At 35.0% G+C, this 12,214-nt stretch overlaps 2 protein-coding genes across 2 annotated transcripts in view; one reads left to right on the top strand and one right to left on the bottom strand.

Annotated features, from left to right (window-relative positions):
• Positions 1 to 5,366, top strand: part of KIF5C (Kinesin heavy chain) — a 30,119-nt gene extending 24,753 nt beyond the window's left edge. The window contains exons 14-15 of the mRNA XM_051214013.1: positions 703 to 1,017; positions 2,881 to 5,366. Coding sequence (XP_051070039.1) covers positions 703 to 1,017; positions 2,881 to 3,144 — 579 coding nt within the window. The 3' untranslated portion in view covers positions 3,145 to 5,366. The remainder of the gene's footprint in view (positions 1 to 702; positions 1,018 to 2,880) is intronic.
• Positions 5,367 to 11,162: 5,796 nt separating this feature from the next.
• PRKAG1_2 (5'-AMP-activated protein kinase subunit gamma-1) overlaps positions 11,163 to 12,214 on the bottom strand; it is a 44,223-nt gene continuing 43,171 nt past the window's right edge. The window contains exon 9 of the mRNA XM_012937508.3: positions 11,163 to 11,897. Within this exon, the coding sequence (XP_012792962.1) occupies positions 11,784 to 11,897 (114 nt within the window). The 3' untranslated portion in view covers positions 11,163 to 11,783. The remainder of the gene's footprint in view (positions 11,898 to 12,214) is intronic.

The raw sequence follows: 12,214 nt of genomic DNA on the forward strand, positions 1-12,214 counted from the left end.
AGTACTTGAGGACGAATTGAATAGGTCAATTTTTCTCCGCATAATTTACTTCTAGGGGAAATGCTTTTATTGCTGTATTAGCTAAAAGTGTAAAAACCCAAGGTATTCACTTTTGCCAGTCTTTTCCACATTATCAATGACTTTGTTATCGAATTAAATAAATTAACATTCAAGTTATTACAATATGTCAACTATAGCACTCATTTCATGTAGATTTATAATGTTGAGGCTAATCGATCATAACACAACCACATACAACGATTGGGTATCGTGCCGCTAATCGGTCGACACAGCTTCTATCCTTAAAGACTAATGTGAAATCGAAAATAACCAACCGAATTATTGATGATAATTCAAGAGAGGTTGAACATTTGACAGTAGTTCTAAGACAATTGAATCTTTACAATTAGGGCACTATAGAAAATACCATATCAGTCAGTTATATGTAACCTAGAACCTGGTAAGTGTTTACACCGATTCAAGTTGTCAGCATATATTAACTATTTAGTGAATACACAATTATAATTCCTCGTAGAGTAATTCTAGAATTTTTACCCTTTTCTAATTACTCTTCTGTATGCTAAAACTGCGAAGTACTGCAATGTTGTCCCAGTGAATATAAATCTCATCTATTGTTTAATAATCCCACTGATTCCGCCAGCGGTAATACTTTTCTAATCCTTCTTTTTCTACCTTATTCAGTCTGCTAATCGTGTAAATGCGTTAACTGCAGCTGAAAAAGCCACTGCTAATAATAATACTAATAATACTAATCAGGGTGGTGGTAATACACCGAACGCTGTTAGTGGTATACCAGGTCAACAACAAATCTCTGAAAGTCTACTTATGGATGATGACGATGATGATGAACCAATTCAAGTTGGTACATTAGCACAACGTGAAAAAATTGCATTCCTTGAAAATAATTTAGATAAATTAACGAAAGTACATAAACAACTTGTTCATGATAATGCAGAATTACGTTGTGAATTACCAAAAATGGAAAAACGTCTAAAGGTTAGTTAGTTGTAGATGTATACAATTCCTGTTTTTTTCTTAAAATCATACATCTTCATATGCTGTTTGTATATTTACGTAATGTGCATAGGATTTCTGACAGCATTCCTGGCGTGTGCACCTGTTTACGTTCAATCAGTCACAACATAGAACCTGACGCGTATGTACATCAGTCCAAGTCGCCATATCCCGTTCGCACAGTGATAAAATCGTCAGCCCAAACCCCAGAATAGTTAAGGTAATAACAGTATCGATGGTGTTAGGAAATATTCAGCGTCGAAGATACGATTCGAGAAGGAAATATAATTTTTTATTTATTTACTTTAACACATAGATATTGGTACAAGGAGGCACCAAATACATATGCGCCACACAGATCTCATTTGATATGTGTGAAGGCTGTGATACTGCGCAGGTGCCCAAACCGAAGCAGGTGGTTTTCTTAGGGGGGCAAAACCCGAAGCCTTCGATCTGAAGGTCTGATCCACAAGGCAATGGAGCAACGTAAGAAGATGCAGTCCCATGGTAGTCGGTGACCAATAATTGGTTCATACACCATTTGTTCCTTCAGGATACTGGAGCCCATGTGCACGATTGGTTTGGAATCAGGGTTTTCCAACTATCTTAGGTGGACTCACCGTGTTCACTTGTTTGGTTAAAGCGCCGGACATTCGCTTTTCGTTCTCTCAATTTCGTAAACAACAGTAATGTCGCGAGAAGGTAGTCAGTAGGACTTCCCTGACAGTGGTTGTATGCACGTGGATATGTGAGAGCATTTCGAGAAGGAGAGCTGACTCTCCCCACTCTCGGCCATACCAGGGCACTTGGGGGCATATAATAAATTAGTGAAATAAAAACAAGAAAAGTTCTGAGGAATTCAGAAGCTCAGAATTTGGGGGGAAATAGTGTATGGATGTACCTGCATCATTGCAAACGATTTTGAACACTTTCATTCAAGTCTCTAACTATTAGTTACGATAATCACGCGGACAGCAACCGTGTAGTCTACACCTACTAACAAGAGTCAGTTCAATTGACTTCATGGACTGATACCATACTACTCATGCAGTAGAAAACATCTCCCGTCGAGGTAGGCGGTGGTTGTGTATACGTAACACATGTCCCAACCACCTCAGTTGATGAAGACTCACCACTTATTCGGTTGATTTGCCATCTTTACTTAGTACTCCATTCTTAATCCAGACATTGGCTACTCTGTGGTTCCAAAATACACGAGATATACTCTGAAGACACCTATGATCGGATACTAGTAACACACGAATATCCTTTATCCTTAATCATCATGTTTCACACGTGTTAGGTAGAGTGAAGTGAAATGCTAAGCAGTGAACTCATAATTAGTTTGGCAGACGGATATCTTGCCCACGTGACAAGTGACACGAGTTGGTAAAGGCCTATCGAACCTTTTGAATCCGTACCGAGATGTCATCAAACACCCGAACATCAGGACTGATGAGATTCAAGAAAAGTTAGGTGGTCAACACGCCCAACGTCTCCACTAATATCGTCAGCTCAGTTCTAGATCAGTTTTTGAATTTGTAGCGGGAGGGTGTGACGAATAAAGTTCAAACGTTTCTTCAGTCGAGTTATAATTATTGTCTTAATAATATCAACTATTGAAAAAAATCTCTAAATACTTTTCGTTTTTTCGTATTCAACTTCAACATGTTTATGTTCTGTGTTGTGATCTGCTATTTGTACTATTTGATGGAGTTTTTGCTGAAGACTTGATAGGTTTCACCAGTTAACTCTTATCTCCGTGATTCGTATATTTCCATTTACATATTACGTAAGTATAAAATATAGAATTTTAATTAAAGTTTTTTTTCAACTTTTTTCCAGAGTACCCTGGAACGTGTACGTAGTTTAGAATTATCATTGAAAGAAGCTAAAGAAGGTGCTATGCGTGATCGTAAACGTTATCAAGTTGAAGTGGAACGAATAAAAGAAGTTGTACGTCAACGTAATGTTACAGCACGTCGTGGTCAATCACAAATAGCTAAACCAATACGTGCAGGACATGCTCCTATTAACAATCCTCATGGTGGTGGTGTACCAATTAATTCACAACCAGTTGTACGACCAGATCTTCTTGGTGCACCATGATTAAAATATATTCTTACTGATATTCTTTTTATCTGTGTTTAACCTTTCTCTATGTGTTATTCATATGAATTCACTTGGTATATACATAAAGAATATATTCACTGCTTACATACATTAATATGATACATATAATACTGTGAACAAGATAGGAATTCAATTAGGTAATGCGCATACATGAGAATATATAATGAAGAAATCTATTCATTATGTAATGGTATTTAAGTACAACAATATATACATATACATATGTAACTCATTTTCTCTTATCAAACTATCATTATTGTTTCTATTTTGTTGTTGTTGTTGTTGATCATAACCACTGCACATTACCTCTTTTACACACCCCCCCACACACACATACATAAATTACACTATGAGCCTTAAATTTTATGTATATTCATCCCCGGTGTGTTTTTATGGTAGTCGATTTCTTTCATATTTCTTGCTTATTTTTCATTCACTCAATGAATTAATGTTTTGTTTCGTGTTTTTTTTTGTGGCTTGTCATTTATGATAAATTAACCATGACTACGGATTGAGTGATGACAACCAATTGACTGGACTCCATTCTCTGTGTTATTAGTAGTATTAGTATTAGTATTATTATTTTGTTTTATTATGATGATGTGTGCATTTGCGTGTGCAATTGCACTCTGCTTTGCTTATTGTGCCTATTCTTGATTGTTCATTTTATTATTATTATGATCTATTTCATGTTGAATGATTAACTTTACTTTCTGTCTTCTATTACTTTCATAAGTTAATATCATATTCAATTAAAAGGTTTTGTGTACGACTACTACTACTAATAGTACTACTGATAAATATTAGTAATCGGAACGTGAATAATGATGATGTTATTTTCTTATATGATTCAAGAAGTTCATTTCTGCGCCATACACTTACATGCACTGTGAATTAATACTAAAAGGAAATAATTGATAAAGATTTGTTGACGGTAATCAAACTAAGATGATTATTTACTATGGTGTTGAGTAGTAACCATAGTAGATCATCTCTAAAATGTTCACATGAACATACCTAACACATCTGTGTATGTATCATATTTTGTTTCGATTTCTTTTTTCTTAGTTTATGCACGTACGTTATGTAAGTGTATCTGTTGTACACTCTCTCACACACACACATTCCGTACGTGCTAACATCAATAAAGGAGGTTGTATTCCTATGGACAATAACAAATCATTGACAGTGAATTATTTTGTGTGTGTGTGTGTGTGCCAATCAATTCTACATTAATTGATTCTTTTGAATCGATCAAAGTTGATTGGGTTTTTTTTCTTCAGTTGCCTCACTTGATATTATCTTGATTCTTATTGTTATCATCATTATCATCACTATTATCAGTGAATGTAATTGTTAGTTGAACTATACATGCGTATATTTACATCTATTTTGATTGCTTTATTCTATGTGTTTATTTCTTTGTGTGTACGTTTTCCATTCTGTTTTGTTCTATCTCTTTTTCCACATGAAATAGAAGTATAATGTTCACATATAATAATATCGCTTATGTGTTACTGCTAGCAGTTAATATAAGAGAATAAAATGTGATAATTTAATTATTTTCGTTGTTATTTCATCTTTTTGTTATCAAGATAGTTGTGCAATATGATGTTGGATTGGTTTAAGTTAAATATTTATACCATTAAATGTTGGCTCAATGGTCTAGAAGTTAAGCGTTTGCATGCGGGATCAAAGATTCCTGGTTGGAATCCTACGTATATGTGGCCATGTATATACGTATTGTTAAGATATCCCATACTACAGCAAAACGGTTGTCTAGTTCTTTCAAGTTTTCAATAGTGATCTAACATTGTTCAGTTCATGATTTCAATGAAATAATAACATAACTATGACGATTTTTTGTGGATATCGAGTTGTTTAATTTCAATTTCTATTATCATACTTTTAATTGTCTAGCTTAAATAATTGAAATGTTTGCATAACAGAACTACCCCAGTTAAATAAATAGATAGAAAGTAAACTAACAATTGACTAGTAGACCAATTGTACACCATTTGTTTTAACGTGGAACCATTTATTACATTGTGTAATGACATGTGTTCCTTAACCTAATCTAACATCAAAGGAGTGGGCAGTCGATATGAGTGGTTAACGTTATTATTATTATCTCTGGATCGATAGTTTACTGAATTAAGATATATATATTAATAAGTGTACTGAATAATATAAGATATTAATATACGGTGGTGGTTAGGGGAAGTTGAAAGGAAGCCCTAGACCTAGGTTCCGTCCTGTTTAGCACTCGTCAACAAAGTGTAATTATAACCTTGAGGGAACTGATACTCCCTGCGCATTGGGTTTCGTATCGCCTAGCATCACAATCAGACGTTACCAGTGATCTATCCGAGCCGCAACTGACCTTCAGTAAGACTGAGTTATATTTACAATTGATTGATCACTAGTAATCAGTGTCATGTGTGGTAGGTCTTTCTCAGTTCAGATCAAGTTGGAATATGGCCACTAGTCTAGATAACTTCACATCGCCTACACTATGTTAAGATGTAAGTTGGTGTTTGGAGATAGTCGATATAGTACATGCGATTTCGGGTCACCTAGGCTTGTAGTCACATTTCAACTAGATCAATAGTATTCTATCTGAACTAAGGATCTGACACACATGACATTGCTAAATACCCATTGATCAATCAGTTGTAAATGTCAACATACACGAACTTATAGATTGTTCACATTGATTTTTTAATACTTCTACTATATTGAATTGATAAGGATTTTTAGTGAAGCCACTAACTTTGCAGTAAATACTGTTGTTTAAATTCTTTATAATATCAATCAGTCAGTTACAACGTAGGACCAGACATACACATGCATTGATCCAAGTTCCCACACCTCATTAGCACAACAATATGAACACTGGATTCATAAAAGTAGTTAATTCAGTGGTGATAATATATAAGAGAAAGATTGCATATGAGGATATAGTACAGGAAGAAAGAATTAGTTCGTAGAAAGAAAGATATGAAATAGTTTTAGTCTCATAGTTTAAGGGAAGACAGAGAGTGTATACACCACCTACGCCATTGTGATCGATTCTGAGCCATGCCACACACAGTCTAAAACCATTGGTTATGTTAGTCACGCGGACCCCAACCAAATACTCTGTATCTACTAACATGGCTCAGACTAGAAGTTAGTGACTTCAAGGACTGATGCCACTTTTTGGTTTGGCCGCTCCTAACTTTCTTCCAACCATACCGATACGTAACACGTGGCCAAACCATCTCAGTCGATGTAAATTGACAACCTCATCAATCGATTTACCATCATTCTTTAATTCCCTGCATTTAACCTCACTATTATTTACTCGGTGATCCCAGCAGACGTCAGCAAGCCCGACCACCACGTCAAGGTAGCAACAACAGTCGGGAAATACTTTAGAATATCCCATTTCTTTATTCAAGAAAATGTTGAATATGTTCTCAATAATAAGTTAACTTGATCAATATATTTCCTCAGTCTTCGGATATTCATTTTTAAGCATCAAAATATATTGATTTGTTGAAATTCAATCATCAATTTTATTGAATTTAGAAAATAACCAAATTTGAACTAAGTAAAATACTTGAGTCACGTGATACATGTATGATTGGTATGAAGAATAATCTAAGTCAATAAAAATTGGTTTGTAACTGTGATGTTAATATTTTTTCTTTCTTTTTTTCTCTTTTCATTTCAATACGATCAATATATACGATATTTTGTTGAATGACAGTGATATAATTTTAAGTCAAATAAAGGTTATATGATAAATGACTTTAGTAACAAATTTTAATATCAAGACTCAGTAACTAAGTGAATAACGCCAATGACGTTTGATGCGAACGATACTGAGTTCGAGTCCTAAAGGAAATATCAACTCTGAAATGCAGGTACATCTAGTTGACGAGTTCCCAAATAGGACGAAATGCGTATCAAACTGAATTCCACTGCTAGTCACTATCCATCTTTGTATGTATATATGCCAATGAGAGACTGATCAATTGTAGTCCTTAAACAACAATAGGAAGATTCAAATAAGACAATACCAAGTGAATTGTGAAGTTTAGTATCGTTGTAAAATTCTTTTTGATTTTACACAGCAGTATTCAATAGGTGAATTGTTAACATTCAATGATCCAGTTATATACTACTCATAAATCATTACTGCCCAAATAAGTAGTAGGCTTTTTTTGTCAGTTCTTAGGTGTATCTTAGAAAATTTTGTTAATATATGGACAGTTTATTGTTTCAACTGAATCACACAGATAAAAATGTTTAGAAAATGCCATTGTATACAAATAACTTCATTATTAGATTTTCAGAACAGAATACTTGATTATAAGTAAGATACTGGTAAGTTGTTTGATGAAGATGGTATGTAACTTTTTTGTGGATTAACTCCTGTATTTGAATTATTTCACAATAGTGTCAACTCTATTTACACAATATTAAAGTGGAAATGTTACCATAGTACACATCTGCATATTGTGAGCAAAACCTTACTTTCACTTATTCTCTTTCTTCTGTTGGTCGACTGGATTATGAAAACTCCCACATCTCAAGGAAAACACAGAATACAATGGACAATCAGGATGCAGCTAGACGATTTAGACTTCACAGATGGCCTAGATCTTCTATCCCACACACAGCAACAAATGCAGGTAAAGACAGTCTGTGGAGCAGTAACTGTTACAACAGTAGGCCTCAACATACGAGATAAAGCAAGATCCTGAAATGTTACACCAACCGAATTACACTTCGTGGGCAGGTTCTGGAAAAGGTGGAAAGTTTTACGTAATCGGACAGCATCATTGATAACCAAGGTGAATATGATGCAGGTGTGAAGGCATAGGTTTGCAAAGCAAGGTCTGAATTAATATAATTGAGGAACATGTGGAACTCAAAACAACTGTCAGTCAATGTCAAAGTCATAATCTTCAATACAAATGTTATGATATTTCTATTGTATGGAGCTGAAAATTGGAGAACTACTACAACCATCACCAAATAGATACAGGTATTTATAAATTTTCTACACAAGATACTCCATATCTGTTGGCCAGATATCATCAGTAATAACCTACTATGGCAGAGAACAAACAAGCTTTCAGTTGAAGAGGAAATTAAGAAAAGACGTTGAAATTGAATAGGTCAAACATTTTGGAAATAATCAGACTGCATCACGAGGTAAGCCCTAACTGGGAGAACTGAAGGCAAAAAGCTGAGGCAGACCTAACACCTCACTGCACAGGGAATCGGGGGCGTACATCAAATGAATAAATAGGACTTGGAGACAACTGGAAAGGGAACCCCAGGACAGAGTTTGGTTGGAGAACCCTGGTTGGTGGCCTACACTCCTCGAGGAGCAACAGGCGTAAGTAAACAACATGGTAACTTGGACTAAGGCACTTTTGTGCTAGATCTTACATTGATTCAGATTGACTTGCGAAAAACATCGCAACTCCTGAAGTCTACAATATATACCTATTAGGATTCGTTACGAAGGAGCTAGACCATATCGAAATCGAAGTAGTCAGGCCGACATTAATGGCATTTCACTATATCGCAAAGTGAATAAAGTAAGTATGCGAAACACTTTGTCAGTAATTTCAAAGTAATGAACTCACTACATGATATGAAAGGTTGTAGAGAGTGTGGGTACTCACAATTGATTGATCACTGGGTGGTGATCAATGTCATGCTTGTCTAGTCCTTATTAGTGCAGATCGAATGCTATCGATCATGTTGCAATGTGGCCACCAGTCTAGGTGACTCGACACTGCGGGCACTATGTATTGAGACTAGATGGTGGTTGTAGGTAGTCAACAGGAAACCCTGGACCCGGGTTTCGTGCTACTTGGCACTCGTCAGCAGGGTGTAATCTTGAGGGAACTGGTGCTCTCTGGCGGATTCGATCTCGTGTCACCCAGCTAATAAGGACCAGACACACATGACATTGATCACCATCGTGCTGACGAGTGCCAAGTAGCACGAAACCCGGGCTTCCTGTTGACTACCTACAACCACCATCTAGAGTGTGGGTACACACTGCTGACGAGGGACAGTTCCAAATTAAGTAAAAGTTTCATTCAGTACTCATTAACTGATGTCAGTCATTGATTTCAATCATTTTCAAAAACTGAACTTAGTATTACAAAATCTTCTGGTACAATCGAGATACGCTCTCCTTTTGGAAACGCCCCCATGCATCTTCGCATTTAATCTGTCAAGAAAGTCTCATTGTCTTTAGACGAGTGTTTTTTTTGTGAACGTGAGAGGAATAAAGGAGCGAGTCTGACCTTTAAACCCGGTTGGATGCAGAGTCCACCTAGCGTACGTTGGCCTCGGAATCCTAAGCAGACGAATGATTTATGAACCTACTTTGGTCCCCGACTCCTGTGGTACTGGATCAGTTGACAGCGCTCTACTGTATGGAGCAATAAATATTTAAGCCAAAGGCTCTTTGAGTTGCCACCTAGGAATATTGTGTTTCTACTTGGTTGTCCAAACCATAACCAGGCCATATTTAGTTATGGTAATCGACTATAAAATTTGTACAAATCACTCAGTCAAGTGAAGAAAACTTTTCAGTGAAACAAAAATATGCGAACAAGTCCTTGATGTCTTGGGACCTAGTGAATGCTACAGTTATTGTTGTGCAACGAAGGAAGTCATCGATTTACTCTTCTTGTACCACTGGGACTTCAGTTTGATTACTGGTAAAATACTTCAGCCTGAAAAAGCTATATTGCTTTTTAATATCAGAAAGAAAAGACAAGTTTGTAGTCAAATTCATTAAATTTCTGAATATGTAGCAATATATTACTGGTTGTACTTCAAGATAACTACTACATGGGTTCATCATTACACCGGGTTTTCCTCAGAACGGATTTTGTGAATATTATAGTTATTTTAATAGTTGAGATTATGAATCAATTGAAACTAGACCACCATGGAAAACCTGAAAGAACTGGACGGCCATTTCGTCCTACTTAACCCTTAGACCACTGAGTTGGCAACATAATATCTAACTTCAACTAATCCACAAAATTGGGCGATACATCCACCATTGTCTTCAGTGAGTTACGATCTCACAACAGACTAGGTTGAACTTCACTAGTCACTGATTCTCACTAGAATTCCAAGACAAAACGGCAGTCCAGTGCTTCTAGGTTTTCCATAGTGATCTAGCTTCAATTGACTCATAATCCCAATTATTAAAAACGGAATACTCTCATGTTTGCTTCTATACACTTCATATTAGGCATGATTTATCATACAGTTGAAAATCTTCAATTTAAACTAATCTGAGTGTTGTAGTGTCGGTTATTATGTTAAGCCCATATACCTTATTCTGGCTTTCGGATAGCCCATTCTATTCATTCTACTTGAGTGACATTCTGACCTTGTTATTTATTCGCTTATCAATCTTGACTGTTTTTATATGAGCCCGTATGTGTGTGTATAAATTTCTTATCCCATTACTCATCACATGTCTGTAAATTACTTTTGTGTAACTATAACTATTGATTAAGGCTTGGTTATATGGGAGTTGGCTTACCCGCCATCTCTACTGTGCGTCGTTTCTCTTCTCTCTATTCCATTCACTTCATATACAAAATATATGTATTCAAAAGTTCATTCTCGTTATTTGACTTATGTAAATCCGTTATTGACTAACGCGATTTAAGTCTATGATTATATGACGAGAATAGGCGATATATATATATTTCAACAACAATCATCATTACAATCACCTTGGTGTCAGATCTATGGGCCACTAAAGTGGACAGTCCTTTCGACAACATTGTTCGATCTAAATGACGATTAAATAACGGGCCTCTACAGTGTATACCAACTTATTATTATGATCAGGAATTAGGAACAAATGAATAATCTTTGTAAAATAAATATGAATTCTATTGTTCATTTTCTAGAATATAACTTTATTATTATTATTATTATTATTATTATTATTATTATTATTATTATTATTATTATTATTATTAAAGTAGTATTGTTAACAAGAAGAAAAAGGAAGACAAAAATCGAAATTACAAGTAATTTACAATGAATAAAAGTTGACTTGAAAAAACAAACAAATTTAGAGCAAATGAAATAGAGGGAGCATCGGTTCAAACCATACAATAACAAGAACAACAAGAAAAAAGAAAAAAAATCAAAGAGGTTGAGCATGCTATAACACCTACAAAACATGCATACACCCCCCTCATTACAACAAATGCATATACATCAGTAATTCATATGTGTACATATAATATATATATTAAGATGATAGGATTTGTGTTCCCCCCCCCGCCAAAAAAGAATAAATAAACATCAGGAAACTAAACATAATTCAATTAATTAACTAGTCAGATAAATATTTTTATTAAATGACTAGATTTGAAAATTATTTTAAAAAATCGACGAAAGGGGAACACATGTTGCTATACCGATAGATGTAGAAGTGTGTGTATGTATGTCTGTGTATTTCACAAAGAAACGAGAAGAAAGAAAGATTATTCTATTATGTCTACATTATGAGAAGCGAATAATAAGAAGAACTAAGTTCAACTACATTTTTATGTGAATTAATTTGAAATGATCTTTTGTACAGTTGGTTCAGCAATTAAAAAACGTAAAATATCTGATAGTGAAACAATACCTAATACTTTGTTAGCCTTAACAACTACTAAACGATGTACCTGAGAAAGAAAAGTGAATTAAAAAGAAGAAAAAGTTATATATATATATATATATATATATATATATATATATATATATATATATACAAAGAGATAGTGATGGGGTTCACTACTATTTCGATTCTGGTCCCACGTTTCTAGGATCCACCCTTTCGTTACTACTACATTACATGGAGCCAGTTAAAAAGACAATGAAAACTCTATCGTCTATGCCCTATTGTCATGGTATATGATAGTGAAGTTACAAAGCTGTGAGCATCCGTGATCACTTAAATTTTAGACTAAAGCGCTGTCATCTAAGGATATATTTATCCAGC

The sequence above is a fragment of the Schistosoma haematobium genome, chromosome 3 (assembly GCF_000699445.3).
Source record: "Schistosoma haematobium chromosome 3, whole genome shotgun sequence".
NCBI lineage: Eukaryota > Metazoa > Platyhelminthes > Trematoda > Strigeidida > Schistosomatidae > Schistosoma > Schistosoma haematobium.